General features: G+C 41.0%; 1 protein-coding gene across 1 annotated transcript in view; it reads left to right on the top strand.

Moving 5' to 3' along the window:
* man1a1 (mannosidase, alpha, class 1A, member 1) overlaps positions 1-27417 on the top strand; it is a 143408-nt gene that overhangs the window by 62622 nt on the left and 53369 nt on the right. Inside the window, exons 3-4 of the mRNA XM_072443547.1 lie at positions 6229-6344; positions 12849-12929. Of these exons, the coding sequence (XP_072299648.1) occupies positions 6229-6344; positions 12849-12929 (197 nt within the window). The remainder of the gene's footprint in view (positions 1-6228; positions 6345-12848; positions 12930-27417) is intronic.

Here is a 27417-nt window from a genome sequence, read left to right as displayed (position 1 = left end):
TGTCTCTTAGATATGAATATCTTGAGGTCCTAATTGACTAATACTTCAAATCAAATCAAATCAATTTATTTTTGTAAGGCCCAAAATCACAACAACAGTTGCCTCTGAGGGCCACAGGGAGAAATGAATCAACAATGTCTGTGGTGGCGATGAAGTCAGACAATGTCTGTGGTGGCGATGAAGTCAGACAATGTCTGTGGTGGCGATGAAGTCAGACAATGTCTGTGGTGGCGATGAAGTCAGACAATGTCTGTGGTGGCGAGGGACGATGTCCCAGGGTCCTCTGTCCTTAGACTCTCCTTCTCGGCCAGGAAAAACTACAAAAAAACCTCTTTGGGAAAAAAGCGTAGAAACCTGGAGGAGTTCCAGTGAAGGAGAGATCCGACTCTCACAGACGGACAGACGGACACAAGGAGACAGGAGCTGGACCCACTCTTCAGGCAGAAGAGGGACCGTCTAGAGGCGAGCTGGACCCACTCTTCAGGCAGAAGAGGGACCGTCTGAGTCGAGCTGGATCCACTCTTCAGGCAGATGAGGGACCGACTGAGGCGAACTGGACCCACTCTTCAGGCAGAAGAGGGACCGTCTGAGTCGAGCTGGACCCACTCTTCAGGCAGAAGAGGGACCGTCTGAGTCGAGCTGGACCCACTCTTCAGGCAGAAGAGGGACCGTCGGAGGCGAGCTGGACCCACTCTTCAGGCAGATGAGGGACCGTCGGAGGCGAGCTGGACCCACTCTTCAGGCAGATGAGGGACCGACTGAGGCGAACTGGAGCCACTCTTCAGGCAGATGAGGGACCGTCCACACAGGGCAGGGACCACTTCACCAGGGGAGGGGCATCTGGGTCCACAGGTCCTCAGGAGTGAGAGAAAGAAAAGAAGGCGGTGAACAGTTTGCAAGTGGAATCAAAAAATAAATATTGTTTGATAGCATAAGTAGTCAGAAGAAGAAGAGGATAGTGCTCAAGCTGTCATACTTCCCCCAGCATAGTTACTCCTAGGGCAGCGTAGCTGAAGCTGTGGGTTTATCTTTCTGTTCCTAACTACTCTGACCATAAGCGATTTCGAAGAGGAACGTTTTAAGCCTGGACTTAAATGAAGAGACTGTGTCAGCATATTTAACATGGGTCGGGAGCTGATTCCATAACACAGGAGCTTGGTAGCTAAACGCTCTACCTCCTACAGTACTTTTAGAGACTTAATCTGATGTTTAGCAAACTTGTTAAATAATCAGGCAAGATCCCAATGAGAGCCTTATAAATAAACAAAATGCAGTGCTGTTCTTCTCCAATGACTGCCATCTTACTTTACAATATAACTGACATTAGTGTTTAATTCTCCTGTAATGAACTTTAATGCTTAAAGTCTAAAGGACAGGTTTTACGCATTTTCCCCAATTTGCACATTTTCCCCAATTCCCCAAGTTTATAATGTTCCTTCCTGGTTGGACATGGGCAGCAAATATTGTTAAGAGCCAAAATCCATATAAATTACACAATAGTTATGATTTGACAAACAATAATACAATATAACGCTTTTATTTTGTTGAAGGAATGTTTAAATTGTCATAAAATGGTGTCAGTTGTCTAAATTGGCAGTGTCCAAACGTCCACTCGTCCCCTGACCCCTCAGCTGAGTGTCGAAGTGATTGAGTGCACGATATAGTCTGCGAAATAGTGCAGGACTAGGAGTATTGCTGACTTATGTTTTCAATGGCATCCAGTGAGGGATTATGTTTTAGAATTCAGCTCTACTTCCTGTCATTTTGCCTGTCTGTCTTATTTTTTAAAAGGCATCACTAGATGTCATATAGACTTTTATGATTCAAACAATACTATGGCGATCAATCAGAAATATGCTAAAATGTGCCTGCAAATGTTCAGTAATGATTTGTTCAGTTTAATTTTTCAATCTAAGCCAATTGCTCGCTGGCCGTGTTGCCCTTTTAAAATCTTTTGCACATGTTCGCTCCGTCCATCTTGATCTCGCTCTTGTCGATCTCTTGGATGTGGCTCTCATGTCTGTCCCCTCAAAGCCCTTGCTCGCCGTCGATCCCCTCACATTCCTCGCTCTCACCAAACGACCACAGGAAAGCTCTTCCCGGTCGCTGCAATTTCATGTCGAACACAAGTACCACACACACTGCCATCTGCTCCTTCTGCAGACTCCACTCTTTTCTGGCCACCTCCGATATCCCCCTGCATGCACTTTGGTCTTGTGGCCTATACTTGCAGACGGCTGCCGAATTTCCCTTTGAAATGTGTCCATCTGGAGTCTACGCCACAGTCTGGTGCTGACAGGGAGCAGGTTTTTATACAAGACTTGGCAATTTCTCTTTTAGGCTTGCAAATCGTCATGACTGAAAGCCTAATCTGACCTTATCTCCTGACAACCAACACACAGCACTCGTCTAAGGAGCTGGCCCCAGTTATGACTATTATCCATTTCCCTACAATTTAAATGTGTGGTTTTTGAAAATGGTCTACTCGTTTGTAGAGAACATTTTACGGCCCTGCAACAGAAATTGACTCTCAAATTCTGTCTGCACATGTGAAAGATTTGGCAGAAACTAACAACGGATTTTGAGACAAACTGTACTGGGCATTGTTTATTTTTGGTACGTGCCAATTGCGCTGTAGACTTTTAGAAATTGCAATGATCATTTTACACATTTACAGCATTTACTAATGAATACGAGTAGGTGGAGGCTAATTTTCACCTGTATTCACTGGGCAGTTCATACAATCAAACATCACATCCAGTTCTTTCATGTCCGTCTTAGTTATGCTTAAGTCAAAGTCTTTAGTACTTTCCTGTACAAATATATATATTTTTGGCATGAACTCCTGTGTGTTTGTAGTCTTGTGAGTTCAGTATGGGTCAGAGCATAGAAATACTGAAAGGTTTACCAGTTTCACGCCACTGTACCCTTTAGTCCGCTAATAATGCCTTTATTCGACAAAGAATTCTCACAATCCTAATAATTACCACGAATGCAAACGGCCAGAACAATACTTTAAAATCAAACGCAGCAGAGGAAGTGAAGCCCCGCAGGCAGGCCCGTAGATTTGAGCTGCCGTCTTCGAGTTGAGATGAAAGCCGGGGGATTGTTGGTACGGTGTGAATCCTTGGCGCTTATGTCCGGGTAAAGTGGTGGGAGGATTTAAACGTGGCTAAAAGCTTTCCATTAGAGTCTGAATCACCCACCACTAACGCAGAGCCTGCGCTGCCCTTCAAAACTTTGCCCACCGTCAACAACGGACAACACAACGGAGCTATTCATTTTGTGTGAAGAAAGCAAGCGTTTCCTGTGAATATATAAATACTTTTTCTTTTTCCTGTATTCCTGTTTATCACACTAATAGCGAGATCATGTCCTCTATATACATCGTTGAGTGCGTTTCCTTCCAGGCGGCTGCTTCCCTTGCCGAGCCTGTGCGATGTACAGATGGCCCGAGAGTGAAGTGAATAGTAAGGTCTTCAAGGAAAAAAGGAAAAGAAAGACAAAAAAATCTTGAAAGGAGCCAAACAGATGGTGTTTTGTCTGAAAAGGGTTCCACGCGTCCAACTGCTTACAATAAATACTGATGTCATTGGAGAAGTTGAGATATTTTTGCGGTTAGCTTGTTGCGTTGGCGTAACAAATAAAAAGAGTGGTGGCCTTGTTAATATGACTCAAGTTGAATAACACCTGTTGATGTGAGAGGATCCCGACCAACCTCACAGGGGAAATAAATGTGTCTGGCTTGAGGGTGATTTTATCATGATCCGCAAAGTAGCTTTATATGGTCTCCAAGGGATTACTACACCCGGCTTCTTCTGCTAGTTCACATGTCACTGTCAAATCCTACTGTCATTCTCTCCGAACATGACGGAGGCTGTCCAGTAAGATGAGGTGGAAAAGAACTATGACAATATCTTTATTTTTAATTATTTTATAAAAGAAAAAAGAATGACACAGGACGAGAACAAAACAGACAATAGCAGCACCCAAAATGTTCAAATTGTCCAGTGTATGTGTCCCATTTAGTCCAAAATCTTGAATCTGAATTTTACAAATGTCAGTTATATTCTGTGTCCAATCCTTGATTGATTGTGTCCATGGCAGAGGGTTTGAGGCACAGATACATAGTTCTGAAGGTGCTGGATGACCACACCAAAAACTGAAAATCTTCAGTGCTTTGTTGACCTCCAAGTCCAATATTTAAGGACAATATGACTGTCCCAAAACACATGATAATGATGGGCCAAAGTGGGAATAGTGAGCCAAATTTGACATGGTGTTATAAAATAGTGTGATACATTTTTCCAACAGAATTCTTTCCAAACATGACATTTTGTGGTCTTCTATTGAGATGTGTATTGATGTTCCCATTCCTCATCCGTAAAAATAAAACCTCCCTCTTTTCCCCCCCCACTTATTTTTAATGTAACTTGTAAAATTGTTGTTTTCTATATCATTTCCCGTAATATAATATGTACAATTTTACATCATCACAGTGCTCAGATCATGATTTTTTTATGTAATTGTCCTGCTTTGGTCAGTAAAAACAAACTTGCTGCCAGGAACTCTTTGAAACTACACAGAAGTTTCTCTGAAAGTGTTTTGAAAGTATCCTTTGGAGTATTAGTGCTTGAACTCCAAACCCAGCTTTTCCATTAGTTTGTCCACAAAACGGTCCAACGTCTTTGGACCGTTTCAGTTTTGCCTGTGGCTCTTTATAGGTCTTTCTACTCACTTTGCCCTGAACTCTTTCACCTGTCTGAGCCGGCGTTCAGAGCTGCAGGCCTCATTAGTGTTTGGAGTAAAGACTCTTTGAAATCCCAGTTTTGTGCTCCTCGCTCGGTGTCTGCCTCCCGCTTCGGGCTAATCACTGGAGTTTGAGCTGCACTCCTGACGTTTCATCAGCACTCATAATCGCAGTCTGCTCCATCTGCCGAGACGCATAACACATTTTTTTTAAACTTGTAAACAAAACTTCTGCAGTTTGCTTCCCTGCCAGCCCACGTCATGTCTGCTTAAAAAGTATCAACAGTTTCTAAGTTTATTCTTGGAGTGCAGGCTGAGAAAAAGATTTTCAAAGTTAGGGGCCAGGGGTGCCCCCTATCTAAAAAGGTTAGGGGCCCCCCAGCAATTTCAGGGACCCACAAGCGACCCCACGAGCACTCACAGCGTCATAAGAACAAGATAAATGTGTTGTTTTAAACCTGGTTATTAGCATGTAAAACAATTTAAAGTACTTTTATCTGTTATTTGATATGAAAAGCACAAATACGGAATTCCTATAAACCAGAGATCATGATCTTTAATACTGTTTAATTTAATATAATAATGTTTCTTAGATACAAAATAAATACTGTCTACAGCATTTGACATAAGGAGATCTTGTTGAATATACAAAATCACAGCCTACAAAATAAACTACTAACATATATACATTGCCCCGATGCTAACAATTCCAAAGGGCGGGCGGGGCCCTTGGGGCCCTTGGATACTTGCAAACAACTTTAAAAAGACTGAATTGTGGACTGAGTAGAGATTGACGCCCGCCAACCTAGATATCACTTTTGGGGCAAAATTAGACCGGGCATTTCCGAATACACCCGAACGCGACCCGAACGCAGCGACCAATCAGATGCCCGCTTTCATCGAAATTAGATCAGGGACACCGCTCGGCCAATGAGAAGCAAGAATACTGCGAAGTGGCATGTCTGTCAAAACGAAACTTAAGCGATGAAAATGCCCCAAATATGGCCAAATTACTAGTTAAATCTTGATTTTTTTTGAGGAATTTCGATACAGGGGCACGGCGGGCCCGGGGTTTGAATTAGATTTGAGGGCTTACGGGCCACGGGCCCCAGTCTATTTCACAGCCTGGAATGTCTGTAGAATATGTAAAGGTCTGTGTTCTGAGACGTCTGCGTTCTCTGTCTGTAGAATATGTAAAGGTCTGTGTTCTGAGACGTCTGCGTTCTCTGTCTGTAGAATATGTAAAGGTCTGTGGTCTGAGACGTCTGCGTTCTCTGTCTGTAGAATATGTAAAGGTCTGTGGTCTGAGACGTCTGCGTTCTCTGTCTGTAGAATATGTAAAGGTCTGTGGTTTGAGACGTCTGCGTTCTCTGTCTGTAGAATATGTAAAGGTCTGTGGTCTGAGACGTCTGCGTTCACCGTCTGTAGAATATGTAAAGGTCTGTGGTCTGAGACGTCTGCGTTCTCTGTCTGTTGCAGGAAGTATAAAGGGCGCGACGATAGTGGATGCCTTGGATACGCTCTACATCATGGAGATGTTTGAGGAGTTTGACGTCGCCTCAGACTGGGTGGAGAAGAACCTCGACTTCAATGTGGTAAGAATTTTCACTTGGACATAGGACTAGAAATGCATTCATGCTGTAACAATATAGGGCGTTTTAGTATCAGTTCATATCGGGGGTGGGCAACCAATCGATCGCGACAGATCCACTGGTCGATTTCGCCGACAAAACGAGACGAGCATCGTTGATGTTGGTCCGAACTTCTGAGCAACAGACAAGCTAAGAGGGCATTTAGAAATCCACTTCCCTGACTGTTACCATGGTGAACCTGAAATGATAAAGTTATGCAAAATGGCTGCAGACAGGAGAGCTTTGACACAATGCTGCACAGATATGTGCAATATTTATTTGGGACTATTTGATAAATGATAGACCTGAACACATTAAAACACATTGAATATCAAACTATTACATTCAATTCAAACTATTTAAATATTGTTTTACCAATTTGTGTTTTATGTTTACATTCATTTATTATGGATCTAATTTCGAATATTTAATCTTTTATCAATAATTATGAGCCTATAAACACCAGCCCTTGCACCATAATACATATATACTGGTAGATCGCGAGACTTTGCTTGGCCAAAAAGTAGATCTCAAGCCGAAAAAGCTGTATTTTTTGTATTAACTTTAGTTTATAGGATCAAGTTCTTCTTTTTTGGGGGGGTATTTGACTATTGACTATTAGGGAGCTCTGTGAGAGACTAATAACTGCCAAATCCATCACGGGGGGAATATTTATTCATTTCAAGGTTCAACTTTGAATTTTGTGTGATTTATTTTTTCACAGGTAAATTAATGTGGAGATTTTCTTTCTTTTCTTTTATTCTTGCTTCATTAAACAAGTTGCTTTTTGAATCTCCCAATCACCTTTTCCAATTGACTTTAATGACAAAACACTTGCTTGAACATTGTCCACACTGATATACATTTTAAAGATGCTGAGAAGATTGCTCTAAGGAAGTTGATTAAACTAATCCACTTTTTAGTGTGTTGTTTACTGTCAACAGCCATAATTGAAGTTCTTCAAGCAAGGGCAAGTTTACAGTCAAGTGTTTGAATCCAAGCACTCTCCTGCGCCATTGTGTCCACAGCTGAATGTGTAATTAAACCTCAGGCCCACAGATGAGATGCATTGTAACTGTCGCTTTGGTTTTAAAAAGCTTTCACTCCACCTTTCCCCAAACAACAGAGGCACGGCTCATTACAACTCTAAGGATTTCCTCAAAGCTCTCCGCCAAGGACACACACCACACACTGCACTCCCAGGGCCTGTAAAAGTCGGATTATGAGCTTGTCAAGTGGAGAGAATGAGTATTTACAACAGCCACAATGCCACTTTTGTAGATAAAACTTCATGGGTTGGAGGGAAAGTTTTGAGTGCTCGTTCTAGTCGGAGAGCGAGAGCATCTGCAAAGTCACTGGCAAGTTGTAAAAGTTTATCCTCAAGCTTGGACTTCATCATCTGCGTAGTCAGGGAAATATTGCACTTATTTGCACTGTCGATCTGTTGCCCCTGCACTTGGTATGCGTATGCCTTTATTACAGGTGAAGAGACTTATTCTAGTCATTTTGATAGACGTTTATAGCCAGTATACATTTAATTCAAGTTCGTAATCAGAACTAAACACTAGAAGACACAAAGCTTTCAGACCCACTTGACCTAATACTGTCGGCCTGCCTGAATTTACGCTTGAAATTTGAAATACAATAAATCAGAAGCACAAATGATTAAAATTATGGCTACTCGAGTCTTGTGATCAGGGAAATTACCACATCTATCTTTTTCACTGCTTTCAATTGATGTGAAAATGAAGCATAACTGTTAATTTTCACACAAGTTCATAATCTTGGGTGTATTTCATATTCCTTCAATCTTTGAGGCTCATTTCTGCCTCTCATTTTCATGTCAGTTTTAAATGTTCATTTTGGAGCTCGTCTGCACTTGCCTGAATGGGTTAGTGAAAACCCTGCATGATCATCTTTACTTCGGCCTCGTTGTTGTCGTCGTCGTCGTCGCCTTCGCTTTCCGTTAGTTCATCCACTGTTGATGTGCTCTGACAAATAGTGCCTCCGAGAAGTCACAAACCACTCTCAGTTTTATGTCCTAAAATGCCATTTCAAAGCCACTTTAAGGACACAGCTGTAGATGCAGACAGCTCTTTATAAAACATATAAAAGCATGTAATTTTTTTTGTGTGCTTCTCGAGTCACTTCTTGTTTGTAGTGTAGTGGAGATACAAACCCTCCTGGATACTGTCAGATCCGCCAGACTTTCTCCACTATCCTCTGTATTGTGGTTTTTAGCCACTTTTTTGCCATTCTCAACTCAAGAAATCCGAACTTTTTGAGTTATTTTAGAGATTTATTTGGTTGGTTGGTTGTTGCTTGAGAACCTACACGCTGAGACAATGGCGACGAGCATGTCCAGAAAAGTCGCACGGTGCTGAAAGTGATGGCTTTTCCCCGAGCGCCTTTCATTGCGGTTTTAAAATAACAGCCGTCTTCTCTCTTCATGTAAAAATGGCTCACTGGAAAGCACAGGTTGTCATAGACGTATGGTGCAAAGTGATCTCGCTTCAGAGCCGAGGGGAAAACAATGGCTTCCCTGCCGAGACCGAGCCACTTGAGTGACAGGACGACTGCTGGCAAACGCATGCGAATAAGGCGAGATTATGCACAGAGAGCTGGAAATGCATGCATGAAATAACAGGTTGAAAAGGGGTACAGTAAAGGGACCGGAGCGCTTCTTGACGGTATTAGAGGTTGCATAGCGATCGATGAACACGCTTATGGAGTCGGCCCTTGTCTTAGATCTGTAAACACAGTCATATTTGTATTCAGAAATAGAAATCCTGTTTCTTTCTAATGAGGAGCTTGAAGCATAATTAGGCTGGTTCGACAATGCAGGGCAACTTCAAAGGGGGGAAAGCTGTCTATGTACTTGTGTGTCTTATCAGCAGTAAGGGTGAGTTTGAAGATGTTGAATTTCAGTGTAGTTTTTGATTGGTTCGAAACGGTTTAGAGAAGATCAAAGATGAAGATGTTTTTGGTTGTGGAGAAGTAGTCATTAGCACGATTCACAGTCGAACCGTGTCATTTAATCAGAAATGACTGATTTACAAGCATAGGCTGATAGAAACAAGAATATGGGCTTGTCAAAAGTGATCTGCTACACAGAGGTACATTTGAATGTTGTTTATTTTTGAGTGTCGTAGAACAGATAATCAGTCATCAGATGTATTTGAGTCCTGGTCTATTAACATGTGTATGGGAGCAGCTGCCATGAGGTCAAAGTGACAAATGTTCATTGCGGAAAATAAATATTTGCTCTGAGGATTTGACCTGCTACTTTGGAGATGTGTCACCGCTCGTCAGTCGCCATGAGGCTCGGACTGGAAATAGTGATCCCAACTCACCCCAAACAAGGGATATTTGTGTCTTCGAGCATCAAAAACGGCTTCAGACACACCATCTATATAAATAATGACATGCTGTGTGTATAGTACATGGAGATCTTCTTATTAGTTACAATAATCCTTACCTGATACGCCATACCATCCGATACACGTACAAGCGTGTTTTCTTCGGCGTATATCACCAGGGACCAGACTTTTGTCCTTGCCTCGCTGTGCCAAAACGTCAGTTATTTTTATGACAGGAAGTGTTGACTTTTCCTTTCTCGCTGTGACACAGCTGAAGATCATAAGTTTTCCTTCCAAGCGCTTCATTTCTGACAGGCCATCCCTCTGGAGGCTTATAAAACCTGTTCTCTTGCTTCTCGTCTTTAAATAGATTTAAAGGTGTTGCTCCGTTTGGCTGGAAATAAATGACAGTGACCTGCAGTGTAATGTGCAGTAGGATTGTGTGTGGCTTAAAGCTACACTGGACTTTTTCTTAAGCTGCGTCTTTGTCTGAAGATGACTGTCTGTCCCTGAAGATATTTGGGATATTTAAAGACCTCCTTCATCCCTTGTGTTTAGTTGTGTTCCCAAGGCTGACAAATCCACAACATGGATTTTATTGATACCGTTGTTAATCATGACCCTGGGCAATGCATTAAGCTCCCTTTATAACGTCTCTTCACTTGTTACACAACTAAGACCATTTAAAGCACAAAAACTTGACATCTCACTATCTAAAAGTAGCCAAATGACAACAAAAAAACTATCATTGACCCCTTCGACTGTTTTAATGTCATATTTTGCATTTTAAAAAATGTCTTGCCCGTCGGAGAACATAATAAAAAATCTAACCGTTATCTTCACGGTCAAACCAGTCAAATCTTGCAAAAACATATCCGTTTCACAACTGAATAACACACCCGTTTCACTATATTCAGCTTCTCTTTGTCTTACAAACTGGCGATCTCTGCAGCACACTGGCATTGTTCTTGTCCAAAAAACGTCACACTGCATTGACTTGTTCCGGACCTGTTCGGGTCCGTGGAGGAAACAGCAGTGCTTAGTCAGTTCCCGTTCCACTGTGTAAGGCTGAAAGTTGCAGCATCAGGAGACCCAAGTGCCCCGGACCCATCGTTTGTCAGGCCCCACAGATAACGCCAGCCTGCTGCTTATTCAGACTCTGACACGACCACTTTTCAACAACACGAGTCTATTTCAGCAGTTCAGAGTGGGCTTCGAAATGGTTTGTTTTATGAGAGTCAAACCAGAGATCGTTTAGGTATAAGTTGTATCCTATCTCATCACCTTTCTCACCATGGAACAGTTTTTTTTGTTACTTCTTTGTACCCGATCTGTATGTGCTATTTAAAGCGTGACATGTTTCAGATATCTACAACTATATCCTTCCTCAAAAGTTTCATGTCGCATCTTCAAGTCAAAAACAGCGCCATCTGCAGTCTTGACGTCTTCAGGACTGCTTCTTTTATTCTTGAAAGCTGATATGCCCTTTTGTTCAGTTTATTATTCCGTGGCAAGTCTTTAGCTGACCTAAAAACCCCTTATGATGCCAAACAGAAATGAAAATCCAGCAACGTAAAGCAATAAAAGCCGTGAACATCGTGCAAAGTAAGTTGTGTTGTTCATAATGGCTACTCAAAGGCCATTCTTTGCTTCAGGGTTTAATTGACCAGTTAACAAACCCACACTTAACAAAACGTCTGATTTCTCACACTTTTTATATCTTTCCTGTCAGTGGGAAGTCATTATTTTTTCCCTATTTCATATACCGTCAAAGAGAATGCATGCAATTAAATTATAATGAATGGACCGCATTGTCTGACTGCTCCAAAAGCCGCTGAAACACATTTAAATAACAGGAAACATTTTGTCTTAATAGTTTCCCGCTCTCTATTGTCCTATCGCCTGTCGACAGCAGTGAATTATGAGAGCCGTCACTCCAACATCCAAATCACCAATTGTCCAAGGCCCCCATTGTTATGCAGCTAAGACAAATGGCTTTTCAAACTTACATTTCTTTGATTTTTCACAATCTTGTCTTTCCGAAACACGCATCAAAGGGAAAGAAATGCTTTTCCGCTTTCAATTGCCGCCATTAAAGGCCGAGGTGCATAATGGGGATTTACGTCTTCAAATTTAGTCTTAATGTTGTGACGTGGAGTACTCTGTGTTCTTTTGTGGACACTTTTTTTTTTATAAAACTGTCAAAATATGCTGTGCACTTAAGCTGTTTGATCTTACTCTTCTTACTAAGAACCTAAACTAAGAGCACATTTGCACCCACACAAGTGACAGATTTCAAAACATGTCTGGATTAAGAAATGACAGTTAAACATTTCAAGTCATATTGATTTTGATTTTAAAATCGGCAGCCAATAAATATGAAAACCATATTCCGCTTTTTCCGGAGTATAAGTCGCACCAGCTAAGAAATGCATAATAAAGAAGAAAAAAACATATATAAGTCGCTTTGGAGTATGAAATGCAGTTGCAAGTCTGAAAATAACAAATAAAATCACATATAAATCGCTCCGGAGTATAAGTATATAAGTATAAGTCGCACCCCGGCCAAAACTACGAAAAAAGGTGCGACTTATAGTCCGGAAAATACGGTATTCATTTTGTTTTGGGCTGGTCAGTCTTTATAATGAGCCCGTAAATGCATTAGCAGCCATGTTCGATCATACATCCAAGATCTCCAGTCTTTGGTCCAGTCCACCAGCCGCCAGACTGGACTAATTACTTTTTATTTTATTTTATTTAGATGGGCTTTTCATTGTTGATTACAGTCTATATTGTGCGGTTTTGTCGTCGTTTTTAGCCAATTCATTTATTTTCCCGCGCAGCACCCTTAGATTCTTCGTAATGAAAAGTACGTATCAATCAAATCTATCATTATCAACAAAACGATGTTTCGTTTTGGCCGTGTATTTTATCAGCGCACACAAACTGGCCTCGGACATCACTAATGAGCGACCTACGCAAACACAATCAGATGTTCCGTTGAGCGACAAAGAAGCGTTTTCATGATATCTCTTCCATCTGTGAGCGTGTCTGGTAAATACGTGTGTTTCTTCTCATCTGTTGCCTATTGTGTTTCTCTGTGCGGCAGAACGCGGAGGTGTCGGTGTTCGAGGTGAACATCCGTTTTGTCGGAGGCCTGCTCTCCGCCTACTACCTGTCTGGCAAAGAGGTAAGCACTCTGGCCCTTTTATCTTCTACATCTGCCTGTAAGACGGTGCCCATGAAGCTGATTGTGCCAATGATGAACAGCGGCGATTGAGGGAAGGCCAAAATATTTAAGAACGAGCTGCGGTTGACGATGCATTTGAGTTTGAGAAATATTGCATTTGGGCTCATATTGTACTCTCTAAACTACTGTTTTTATGAAGTCTAAAGCATTTTACTACACTATAGACCTTGCCTAGGCTGGACGATGTTTGCAAAGTATCCGATTGCAATTTTCCCGACAAACATCGCGATTGGATTTGCAATTTATGTTATAATAGTGTGATTCTGTTCAAAGTGCGGGTTTTAAACGCATCGAGGTGCATCAGCATTTGAGAGAAGACGACTGAAATCTGAACTGCTAAACTAATACAAGGATAAGAATCACATGCAAGAGATCTAAACTTCAGTTAGCGGCTTTTATACTTAACAAAAATATGTTTTATTGTTTGCAAAGGATTTAAATAAAGTGCAGTCCTTGCGATTTGCTAATTGCGACCTTTCAAATTTTGAATCAATTGTGATAAATCCTGCATCCTGACCCTCTGAAACGTCAGGGTTACTGTCATTAATCGTATGGTGGAAAGAACTGTTATCTGTACCATTTCGTCAACTGCTGTTACTCGTATAGAATTGGACAAACTGTCAAAATGCAAAATTCTAATGCTTTAAAGCCAAAAGCTCTTGAAAATGAATGACCCTCTTAATAGTGATTTGTTTACGCCGCACCTTTCTTCCTTTTAAGTCTCTCCGTCTGGTTTTGGGAGACTTCAGTCCACCAAAGCTCCTTCAAACACCGATAATGTGAAAAGATTACCACTGAGCAGGAGATAGTGTTGTTTTGTTTTCCTCACACATTTAATATCACATCTCTGACAACACCGGCGAACTCGGGGTGGCCTTAGAACTGTCATTTTTCACTTTGGTACTTTTTGCGCTGCCGAGTTTTCGGAGGGAGAAGGTGGATTCGCTCAGCCTTAGGGGGCACAGTTTGTCATGGAGCGTGCGTGCGCTGACAAATCACTGCCTCAGATGAGATTTATACGGAAAAATGAGAGGGAAGTCATTGTGTGGCGCCGTCTGTAGCAGACTGTGTTCAATGTGCTTAGCGACAAGAGACTGTGAAAATGACATCAGCGGGGTATTAGCTCTGATCTGCTCCTGCCAATAGAGGCTTTCACGTAAACCTTCTTTTTTTTATTTTGCATTGTCTATTTTACATTTCAGAGCTTGCCAAAACACCTGCATAAAAAGCCATTCTGAAATTGCCATGCGATTGACACTGAGCGGTTATGACGCAGCTGAAACATTGTCTGACAGACACAATAAGCCCTGAAGTGAGAGCAGCGGGGGGGCTGAGAAGCTCTGCAAGGCTAAGTGCTTTAGAGGTGAATAGATGTACTCAGGAAGGAACAATTATATGAGAAATATGAGCTGGAAATTATATTGCGAGGCCTTATATAGTGCTAAAGGTTGGAGAAAAACTAGCTAATGTCACAATTGTTGTTTTACAGATATGAAAAAAAAATAATATTGTGTGTATAAAATGCACTAAAGAGCTGATTGAAACAAACAGAAATAGAAATGTTTAGTATCAGCTTCCAAAAAAAGAGTTTAGGTGATGTTTCTGTCCTTTTGTGGTTCATTTTAGAATCTAGCCATGTTTTGTGCAATCAACCAAGACATTTACTGTCACATTTGAGCACATTCCTGAAGCAGTGTGATTGTTATTGATATAATGCAAAAGAATATTGAAATATAAATTTTTGTCAGCCCTACTGTAGGCTACGGGCCATCCCTGTGTTTCAGCGTGATTAAACATTAACAGTTATACCATTTGAATGATCAAAATGGCTCCTATAGCCCTCTCTCAGCGACATCACATTCTTTTTGCACTGCGTGGCAAAAAGCGGTGAATTAAACTGCTGTTTCTCTCATTTAGAGCCAAGGACACAATTTTAGCACGATTTTCCTCTGATTTTAAGTCGTGCCTCCTCAGTCCCAGTCGTCTCTAGCTGAAAACCGTTGCAGCTGCTTCAGTCTCGTAGTGTTGCATCTGAATTGCAAACTGCTCTGCAGAAACTCGAGCCCAGGAACAGGCATTCAAACATGTGATAAAGATGATTTCGGCCATGCTCTGGTAAAGCAGACTGTTTACCGACACTTCTCAAATGCGAAGCCCAGCGGCCAAAGAAAATTATCGGAGGAGCCGCTGGAAGCAGCCTCTGGGCTAAAACTTTCTATTTAGAAGATGAAGATACACAAACAATAACAGGGAGGCACATAGGGATATTTCTGCCTAAACACTTAATGTATAATGCAAAACGTGTTTTACTTTTACCCTTACAACCTAAGTTAAAGCTAAATAACAAATAACATACACATAAATGATGGCACTAACTGTGTAAATCATCTCTTTTCCTCCTCTGTCTGACGTCCTCATCTGTGGGACAAAGCTCCAGGAGAAGTCCAACTCCTTCACCTCTGTCGTACCTTTAATGTCCATTTTAGAGACTCCTGAGTGAATTAGCATCACAGCTAGCCTAGCGACACAACTCTCTGTTTTGGTCACCAATGATCACATGACACAGTTGAACCAATGAAAAGTCAGGAAAACACAGAGCCTCATGTGTTTGCTCTCTTCTATCAACTGTCAGACTTCACAGGGGCAGAAATGATGAGTTTCAGGAGATAAAGTGACCTGTACCAGACACTGTTGTAGATGTGCACTCTATCCTTTTTGCCACCCGCAAACGTAACATACGTACAAGTCATGGAAACAGTGACGACGGTTGAGAATGGTCTATGCACGGTAAACTGAGTATGTCTTGACTTTCACTTGTGTAGAAGGAGACGATTGTGATTTAGATTTACTATTTATGTTTCAGAAGGAGACATCCACTTTATTCAAAATCAAGTTGCACAGTTTGCATTTTCTGGTGAGAAACAAAGTAGAATCACATTTGTAACATAAAGATTATCATTGTATTTTCACATTATATTGCACTTGCATATTTAAAAGTGCACTGCAGAACCTTTCCGGATGTTTTTTATTGCCAAACAAATACCATGAAAAACATGCACCCTCACGGCGAGGGGGTCACCTCACCACAGATCTGACCCGTAACTTGGCTTGCTCGTCTTAATGGAAATAAGTTTAATGCCATATTGTGTAACATTTAAGGTAGAACAGTAACACCGGTGCACCTTAAGATTTATTTTACTGTATTTCTTTAAACTCCTAGTCATGTCCTGCACAGCCACTAGAAATGAGCAACAAGTCAACATGTAGCTATTATTGTGAATGTGGTTTTGATAAATAGATATATTATAGTAAAAAAAAGTGACAAAAAGAGGCGATTAAAAACAAAAATTAAAAAAAGTGATGATGTTAACTTTGAAATAAGGAAATAAGGTGACATTTCACATTTGTCTGATGATTAAACCTCAACTAATAAGTTTAAAGACATGTTTTAACACATTTCTGTTGTACGGACATAGTATCATCTGACTATTGTTATCGGGATACACGAAAAATATATATACCGGTAATATTATATTTGTGTCATTGTCAGTTTGCCCACCTCTACACAGCTACCATGTGCCTAGTATGTGCTAGTTACTTCTGTGTATTGCACCTTGCCCATCACAGACTTGACATCATCATGCTGGATAATAATCATTTCCTCCAGAATCACAACAACTGCAGAGTTTTACTTGAAATGACGTGCCTTTTACATTACACAGTACGTTTTTGAAAGACCCTGACGTCTCAAAATGAGTCAAAAACAGTGCTACACCTCTTGACGCGTGTAAGACAAGTGCGCCGTGTTCATTATCTACTCCGCTCTCCACCCAACATGCACTCAAATGACTTATCTCTGTCTGATGATCTGAAGCAATAATCTCCACGTGAAGGACGCATCGCGGCTTTTCTCATCATTTCCCAACAGTCACTTCAACTTCATTTCTCTTTTTAATGAGAGTCAATCAGTCGCAGTCTTTCACCACCGGCGCAGAGACGTCACCGCGGGTCAGGGGGGGCGGAGCCGGATGGATGGGCTCGGAAGAATGGCAAACGGGTGGCCTCGCTTGACCGCGGAGAGATTGAGATGACTGTGTAATGCCACTGCTGCTGACAGAGACGTGACTGGGATCTGTCCGGCTCAGTGTTTTTAGCTTTTGCTCTGGGTCATAAGTAAATCACTAAAATATCACTACAAATTCATTTTTTTATCCCGATTATGTTATAACGACAGTCAGATAAGTCCATCAGAAAAGTGCTAAAATGTGCCTTTTAGAAGTCTTACTTGAAAGGACTGTAAAAATAACACAGAAAATAACTCTTAATAGAATTTTACACAGATTTATTCCCCAAACAACGATTTTGATCATATTAATGCACTTTCTGGGACGTTTTTGTGACTGTGATGTCTTGTTGTAAACTGCTGAATTTTTCATTTGTGGGCAAGATTCTTTGTTGTGTAAATAGCTTCTGTGTGATAGCTTGCAGTTAGAAGACTCTCTGAAGGTACAAAAGAGGATTGTAACGCATGCAACTGTATTTTAAAACTTTTCAAAGAGATGTATTAGAGATAGGATTCATTAAAAGTTAAAGAAAATAAGTAAGCTGTGATTGTATTATACATCTACATCACTAGTTTTTTCAACCAAGCACATTAGCGTTGTATTTTGCAAGCACCTCTGCTGAGAAAAACGACATCAAAAAAGAAACTTTACCCCCTGAGGCTGGTAATAAAATGGTCTAATTAAACTGTTATGTAACTCCCGTTTGGAGTGTACGCCGCTGCAAACCTGCTGCGAAAGTCTGAGCTCAACCTACACGACATTCACAATTCATTTCGGCCCTCTGCATTTAATACAACGGAAAGACGGGGAAAATATCAACAAGAACAGAGTTAAAGTACCATTTTATGTCTTGGCATGAGACCTGGGGTTTTGATGAAAATTTGATCAGTAAAAGTACTAGTGCCGCAGACCGCGCTGGCAGGCTTTCAACATCCTCGTCTGAGAAACGTCTTCTGAAAGGCGGGCGAGAGCGTCGCACGGTAACGGTGGAGGACTCTCAGTGAGCCAGGACATCTGATCTTAAAAATGCAATAGAGACGTTTGGGGGAGAGCTTAATAGCAATTATTAGATTTTTTTAATTTGGTGGACTTAAAAATAAACTGTAAGAATGTTACTCAAATAGACAGGTTTATTTGGTTGAAGCGAGGAATTGTGAGGGTTGAAAGATTTTGTGATTTCTCTGACGAGCTTTGCGATTTATGATTCAATTCGATACCATTTAGCTAGTTATATTCTGTACAAAGTTGGCTGAACTAATACAAGAATCCCATGAGGAGGTCTAAACGTACAAGGTTAGCAGTTCTTCAGTTTTACATGATGAGACAGAAAAACAACTTCAGCAAGCTAAATACATTTTTGCAGTCCTCGTGATTTGCTAACTGCGACTAAACTATGATTTCCGTTTGACGTACTTTCCTAATTGCGAGACGAGGTCAGTGCCTTGGCACGGGGCTCTCCCTTTGTATTCCTAGCTCAATGTCTTAGACCCTTGATCAAAGACTAAATTTAATCGCTTTAAAATGAGAAATTATCTTTATAAATACCCTTAAGTGGTAAGTAAAGTTATTTGCGGCTTCTGAGAGTTCGCGCTTGATTGGTTAAATCCACTCGCTCAAAAAAAAAAAAAACATATCATCCCTGGATTTTTTTTAAAGGCGGTATGGACGATTTTTCTGCGATTTGAGAACGCAGGTGGAAGTGCGCCCTCCCCCGTGCGGACTGATACAACACACACATGCGTTTGTTTATTAGCACAATGAAGAGCATCGCATCGCTCGTCTCCCGTAGATTTCTGTCCACTTCTGCGTCAGCTCGAACTGTCTTTCTCCATCTTCATTTTGCCCCGTACACTGAGGGAACTATATTATGATAGATCCATGCGCTTAGGCACACGGAAACGTGGGCACGAGCCTGACGCGGCTGCAGGTGAGCGATAGGTGCGTTTTATGATTGATACGTGGCAGGACAAATGATTTATCCACGCCACGAGGAAATATGATAAAAAATTTGCTGAAAAAAATCGTCCATACCACCTTTAAATTAACATTATTTCAGACACAAAGTTGGTCCATAATTAAAGATGCGATTCAGACAGTATATCACTCACTTCGACCACTCAGTCGACCACTCTGTTCTCCAGGATCTCTGTATAACTGTCCAGAACGTAAATAAAAACGGTTGTACAAAATCTCCCACGTCTCGTCTTTTGGCTCTCGGGATCTTGTGGCTCGACGGAGACACTCGGACGCACTCGCTCGCTCTTGGTTTTAACTGATTGGTGGCGTTCCGAGCACGTACCGTACCTCTGCCGCTCTCCTCGCTCCGCAATCAGCCCCGTATTCATCATCCGTCTGATGTGGCTTTCATGATCAGATCGCACAATTACCCATCACCGCGACTGTTTGAAATGGACTGCGGAGGACTGCGGGACAACAATGGGGACTCATTATCTCGGGGCTTTTGAAAAATAAGAGCTTTCATCTCAAGGATATGAGGGTACACTCCAAAACTCATTATTGTAGTTCGTAGCTGCAGGCTCACGCTGTGGACGAAATGAGCAATGAGCTAAACGATATTGTATTAATTAAAAAATCGATTTGGGTTTCGTGGACAACCCTGCAGAGTATGTTTTTCTTCAACTCTAAAGATTGACTCGAGGTTCACAAATTGCCACAAATGCTACGAGAACAAAATACCAACATTTTAGCATTTATCCACTAACAGACCAACAAACTGGACACAAGCTAATATACTGGTAAACTTCTTAGCAAGTCGATACCATTTTACAATTACCTAGTTTCTAAACCCAGCACTTAAGCCTCTCTACTTAAGACCCCTGACTTCTAACAGCGGCTCAGCTTTAGTCTGGTACAAGATTAGTGATAAAAGGTACACGTTGTCCTTCCTTCTTAGACGATAATATTCAATAATTTGCATGAAAACTCTCTAAAAACAGGTTTCAACACTACACCATTCCCAACCTTAGATAAATTATTGTGGAACCCAATGTTATTGATGTGTATTGTGCTGACAAACTTCAAATAAATCATGAAATCAAACCTTTTGGGTCAATAGGTCAGCAAGAGCATTTGTTTTGCTTGTATTTTGTAATATTATCTTTCCAACACAGGTCAATGACGCCCGCTGACTATGGGAGTTAAGACAGTACACCGGGTGGAGCCGAGTCCTCTTTCTATGTGCAGGAAATCCCATTCACTCACTGAGAAAGTTGGCTTTGCCCGAGGCGTGCACAGAAAAAAAACAACAATCTGGCTCTCCCTTCCCGTTGGCGCTCTCCGGTGTTCCCTGCTGAGTTCAAGTGAAGGCGTCTTACACATCTACACATTCACTCACGGCGAGCTCACTGTAGCTCATTTACCGACTGTAGAGAATGCGTTATGTCGGCAGTTACGCCCTACAGAGGTAATAAGTTAGTGATCTATTGCATTTTTCAGTAACACAGTACTATAACGCATTACTGAGAAGAAAATGGGTAGTATATTACTCGTTACAATCTCAGTTGCGCAAGTTACTAGGGCATTTTATTATGCGCTGTGCTTGGCAGGAGCATTTCCCCGCAGCAGTACCAGGGCTTCTCCTTAGCGGGCGTGTGCTGCTGTGAGCGGGGCCTGTGCTTCCAAGCGTTGCACGGCTCATCATTCAAACCCAATTCTTCTTTACATGCGCGCTCATTCTCTCACATCCCGCAGACAGTCCCGCTCCATGTCCCATTTCGGTCCACGCCGTTCCCTCTTTTCCCAAATAGCACACATGTATTCAGTGCCCTGGCCCATTACGCAACGACGGGAGAGGCGAACACTGGGCTGATCCTAACTCATAACTGTCTCAGAATAGGGGGGATAATGTTCGTTTTCTTCATCAAGTGCTTCAAACGGCTGTAACTGACCATGAAGAACTCAATAGTAAGGCAAGTAGGGTATCGTTCCTATTATAACTTACATATAATATATAATGTATTACAATTTCAGAGTAACTTGCCCAACACTGTTTACCGCTTGAACGTGGGCTAAAAGATGCCCTGTAGACATACTGCTTTTGGACAGTCTGTTCGCTCTGTCAGGAGCTGCAACATCTGGCAGACAGCAAGCCCCTCATCATAAGAGAATGCCCTACTTACTGCACTTTTTAAAATCAACTTCAAATCTGGCTCAAATCCAATCAACATCGCGCTCACTAGAGAAGATGCACTCTGTACTCTATGAGCCTGTCTCACATGCATAAGCCACATGTCTAAATGTGGCTAATATTGTGTTCTATTATTGTGTTCATTATTATATCTTACTAAGTTTATAATGAATGCTTATATTGTTATGTCTTGTCTGATGCCATCACCTCTTCACCTTGCCCAGGGACAGTTGACAATTAAAAGCTAAAACTTGCACATTTACATAAGTATTCATTAAGTACATTGTCCCTGTTCAAAGGAAGAAAGAATGAAAGAAAAACAACTTGTGTTTTCCATTGCAAGACAAGTCCAGTTGGTGATATCTGACCTCACTGCATTATTTAAGAGAAAAGAATGGCACTGTTTTGTTATTGTCTGTTACATTTGTCCCATCGCACAGAACGTCTCCACAATTCCTGCCTTTATTTATCATTTGAAGGACGTTTTGTACCTTGTAAGTGAGGGTAGATTGTGAAGTTGTGTAGAGTTCGGTCTATTTATCTTTGCAGATGAAGAGTTGGCTCCTTTATTATCTCTGAGGAAGTGAGCTGTGACTTATTCTGTTTATCTGTACACTTGCGGAGTTGGGTTCTCTTTTGAGGCTGAGTGACCAATCCCATTTCAGATTAAACCCCTGTTCAGTGGCTCAGAAGATGAAGAAAACACACGCGCAGACACGTCTTTCTATCTTCGAGAGGATGTCGCCACTTTTGCCCATTCCCCATTAGAACCTTGACTATCACAAGTGAATATGCGAACCCATTTTTAACCCCATTAAAAGTTATGCGGTGTCTATCTGGTGTTAACTTCGAATTCAATTAGTCTGCGCCGCCTACTCCGCTGTGCAGTAGCCTGTGCGCTGGGATTTAAAGGTCAGGGAGATATAAAATAATTGTTTGGATCACTGCTCGCGTCAAGAAGTAGAAATAAGACAAGGCTGTTAAAGTAAATAAGAAGTGTTTATCAAAGACATCTGTTCATCGCTGCTACATTTGTAAAGGGTAATATAAATGCCACGATGTGTAAAGTTCCCCTGTTAATTCATTAACGGGGGATTTATAGGTCTACGACGCAAAGCGTATATGTTACTAAGGTACAAAACTATCCCTGCAGCGATTAGCTTTTCCCAGAGTGACCACGTAGCGTGGGGCAGAGCGGGGGCTCAGCGGGGGGGTGGGGTCCATAGTTATAGACCTGGCCTCACGTCGTGGCTGAGTCTGACACATTGACACACACACACTACTCGCCCAATTCACCACCTGCTGGAGAGACTTTCTATCAGTGTTTAACTTCAGCTTTGTTAGATGTTTTGAAAGACACATATTATGAATGATTTTGTCTTGTTATTGGCCTTTAAAAATGCTCTTGAGATCCTCTTTCTTTGCATCTCATGTTTTAGAACAAAAAAATTATGTATCTATTGAAAATACACATTACTTTATAGTGTTGAGGCGATACCTCATCAGGATTTGGGTAAGCGCTCCATCTATTGGCAAAAAGAAGAAATTACCATGGGTCAACTAAAAAAAAATGCTAGCTTGCCATTAACATGCTGATGTAGCATGCCGTAATGAAGGCAATTTCACGACAGAAATGTCATTGTACTTTTAAATCTCATTAAACTGGAAAACTTGGAACCAAGTGTTTTCTGAGGCTCAGAGGGGAGAGGACTTAAGCTTGGATTATACTTCCCACATGTAAATTCGCACATCATACGCACGGAGAAGACGTTGACAGTATTTCTACTCTGTGTGGGGTTTATGCTGTGCCGACAGTAGAAATTTGAGCTAGTTGCTATGAAATCCTGCCCATTTCCGTATAGTTACACATATTTCCCTGACACCGATGCAAAAAACCAGGTACGCTCGTCGTGTCAAGCATAAACCTACCTTTACCAAACGGGATTCAGCAAACAATGAAGCTAAATCCAACTTCAGGTTTTGGTTCTGGTTTAACGGGAGGGACGATGTCATAACATGGTTCAAAGCTACAAAAGTCAAGTTTGCATAATATGTGTCCTTTAAGTCAATCCAGTTACTGTGTGTATTCCACCAGGACATTTTACAATGTACAAGTTACCAAATAATCATTACCACTTTAAATTTGCAGTATATACCTCCCACTCCTATATTATTCTTCAAAATGTATTCGGAGATGATGAACCACAGAAGCTTTCTCTCATGTTATTGTGTTTGAAACCAGAGACGACATGTTTACTTTTCGATTATTGCCAGAGCAAAGACACTGATCTCTCATGAGTCGAGCTGTATCTATCATCCCTGTACACCTACTGTGTGTAGGGCCCTTCACTGGGACTCTAGGGGCCGCTGGGAGGTTGTTGCATTACATTGGAAAAACACCATTTTCTACAGAAACAACACACATAACACGGCCGGCAGCCTTGGTTTGCTTGACAAGAAGAGAATTGGTCTGTCAAAAGGGTCACGCGTGCTCCATGGCTGTTTATTCTTTCTTGTATCTTTGAAAGTACTTTACGACCGGCTTTGGCTTCCACAAACTGTACCTCTAATGTACAGAAATCGAGCGTTTGCTGGCTCTTTGCTTTGACAGACCGTAATCGTCCCATCTCACTGTCGCCCTTTGTCCTCCGTCTCGCTAAGGCGCTTACACACACCGGCTGAGGTAGGTTACTAAAGCGCCGTATATTCATCCTGTTTAACATTTGAACCACCGCCAGCAGAAGCAGCTCTTTACACAACATGAAACAGGACCACCAGTCGAAATGACGCATTTATCGGAAACGTTCATCTTTGTTGGCAGTATCTTTTGGACCCTTTTATGCTACATGCTTCCCAAAAGAAACAATGGTGGTCCTTTTGTTATGAATAATACAGGCTTTTTAAACTTGATATTCCAGTAAGTGCAATTCAAAATAGTGTGTATCTTGGGAAATACACCCAAACCCTCTGCTACCTTGAAATGTGTCTATAAAGTTGTCTAAAAGGTGAAGTAGTAAAATAATGCTTGCGATATTGTACATTTGTGGAGCAGTTACTTAACAACATGGAAACACTGGCATATAGTTCATAGTGCAACATATTCATACTAAATTCAATTCCCTTTTTATAGACATTAAAGTTTAATGTTGCAGTAGCTCTGAAGCCCACATAAGCACCAATGATGCAATACTTGTAAAGGATCTCTCTGACTTTCTACCCTCTCATCGCACTGCACTGCTTAATAATTAAGAGGCTGGACGTAAATATGAGGGCTTTTTTTGTTTATTTTGTGCATAAACACAGAATAATTAATTATGCCTTGGTTTTTATTTATTTATTTAAAGTTGATTATATATATTTGCATTCTACATCCTAAATACTTGTCCTTGGTCAGTGATGACTGGTAAACATAGAATATTCTTATCTTTGCATTGTGCCGATTATGTCGATTGTGGTTTAACTGTTTAAATAAACTTTTCTATGATGCTTGTAGTGTACGTTTGTGTGTACACTCTAAATCCATCCCCTTTTCCCTGTAGTAAACTCCATATCGATGTATAAGTACAATAGAAATAGCTCTCGGTCCCTGAGGTCTTTGGAATGACTGTTGCAGCATGTTAGTTATTGTTGGAAACACTCCAAGATCCCCGGAGTTCACGCGCTTTGGCTTTGTTTCTCGATCCTCGTAGTCGGCCCTCGGGGAGACACTTGGCCTCCCTAAACCCGCTCTCATTGGCCCTTATCTCGCTCCCTTCGAGGAAGATAAGAGGAAGAAGCAATTTGCCTTGTTAATCGACTCCTCATCGGCTGCACTGGGGCTCACGTTTGTCTTTGAGTGACAGAGGAGGCACAACACACGTCGCCCCCTGCTGCTCTAACATTTCACTTTATCATTGTATTATCGCTCATTAGCATTTAGCTCGGATGCGCCGATCAGTTTTCTTTTATAATCTGATTTCACACTATCAAGTAACACAATAACAAGAATGTAATATAATTTTCACAGCGTCTCATAAATTAATATTGTTTCCTTGTCTGATAACAAAATTATACTTACTAATATTTTTCGTCTTACAACTTTATTGCTTGGTTCAAAATCAATGGCTTGAATTGGCGTAAAACTAATTTGCATTTCTCACTATATTTTTTGATGTGTGGATGTTAGGGATATCATATCATCACATTTTAGTGTTACAATTATTTTGAAAATGATTGATTGATACCTTTAGAAATCTTTCATTTTCTTTCTGTTGTTTTTACACGTTTTATTCCTCAAGTTTGTGACCAGCTTTACAAAATCAAACTTTCTCAATGACAAAATCAAGTTGAGTCTTTTTTACCTGGCAGTTTGACCATATTCTGATTTTACTAATGGAACATCAAGAATAAAGTTATCTTGTGCTCGTGTGTTATAACCTATTGTTGCTGTTTTTAATAACCTATTTAAATATAATGGTAGTTTGTTTGAAATCGCTTTGAAAATAAAGACAAGATGGTGCTGTTCACGACGTGTTCAGAAGGCCAGTCTACTTTGTGCTCCAGTGATGAATCTGATGGAGCTGTGATGAAGTGCATCCAGTCGGTTTGTGCAGATGAAAATTAAATCAACGTAGTCCAATACTGGTACAAGACGAGGGAGAGTTTCAACAAACCAGATAACCTTAACATTCTAAATAACTCTCCACCATTCAGAGGGGTTCATGATAGGTTTGTATGTATTGTGTTTTTGGACTATAGGTTTACTTGCTTCTAAACGTCACAATTATAATTTTTTACTTGTTACGATTATATTTTGACATGGTTGATTACGATTATCAATGAACCAAATAGGCTTCACATCCCGAGTGGACGTGAACATCCAAAAAGACAAGTTTGTGGGGGCAATAGTGGAACAATATGCATTAAACCGCTTTGGTGGCTGGCTCTGTCCAAGCTCAAGATCCCATTGAATAATTCCCACTAGATTAAAGTTTTTCTGCCCTTCTGGAACAAAGTCATGCACACATATTTTGTCCTTTTGTTGCCAGTTTGGTCCCATTGAGCCGGTCTACATCTGACGTAATGAAAACCTACAGCACGAGTAATTATACAGCGTGGCGAACATGTCTATAGACTCCAAACTTCAGCAAAGTAGAAGCACTTTCTCACCCCACAAAACCCGTTTTAATTTACCCAGTGTAATTAATAAAATGTGCGCGCTATCCACCTCGTCCAGTATTTTAGCTTCAGGTTTTTACTTCTCATTTCCGCCAGGTTTCTGCAAATGGTCTGATTAAAAAGCTATTGACCCAAAGTGGTCCGTGTGGCGGTCTCTACCACAGACTGTGAAATGCCATGGCAGTGCAGCTCCGTGTTTTTTAATTACACATTGAGTAAGCTGCTGTAAACGCTGTAAATGGAGATTCAGCTGGCCTCGGCGCTGCTCAGCCACGTGAAAAGACCATGAGTTTCCTTGGGCTAAGCTTTGGGTGCTGCAGACTTCACTGTTCAGCGGCCCCATCTGAGCCAGCAGCGGTTTGAAAGTGCTTTTAGTTTTGGCGGAGAGCAGCGATAGGCAGATGGAGTTTCAGGCGCCGCAGTGAATGTCTACAAGCCATTGGAACAATATTGATTTTGGAAAATGTAAGGTTAAACACATGAGAAATATGTTTGCCTATTTAAGTACCCTTTTGGCAGCAACTTCCCTTGTGTAATCCTAAATGTGATTCATATGTCTGTCACATATGCTGGTTTAGTTTAAAATTGAGCTGCACACACACATAGAATAAATTGCTATTTCATTTTCTAATCAGGATTCAGTTAACAGTGCAAATTTTAGATACTTATAACTAATAATAAATACTAAAACCTATAAACTATTATACAAACCCCATGTATTTTATGCCATTGTTTGTTTGGAGATGACATTTTACATTATTAATTGCAACCTTTGGCATCAGTTACATTTGTTATTTCGGTTCATTTACACATTTACATTATATACAGCCCTGCTTCCCAAAGCTCTCAAAGTAGGATCCGGGGCCCCCTGGGTGACCTCAGAGGTACTACAGAGCGGCCCTCAAAGGTTGCCATCACAACAAGAATAAAACATTTTTACAGACTATATTTGTTTAAATGTTATACTTGAAGTAAGTATTAAATCCACAGGGAGTATTATTTGCATTTTAATATGCAAACCTAAAAGGAAAAACATTATACATTCTTTTGAATGAAATAT

This window comes from Eucyclogobius newberryi, unplaced genomic scaffold, assembly GCF_026437365.1.
Source record: "Eucyclogobius newberryi isolate DKJ021-1_F unplaced genomic scaffold, fEucNew1.0.hap1 SCAF_1, whole genome shotgun sequence".
In the NCBI taxonomy this organism is placed as follows: domain Eukaryota; kingdom Metazoa; phylum Chordata; class Actinopteri; order Gobiiformes; family Gobiidae; genus Eucyclogobius; species Eucyclogobius newberryi.
Note: the sequence above shows the minus strand (reverse complement) of the source record. Positions and strands in the feature narration are given on the sequence as shown.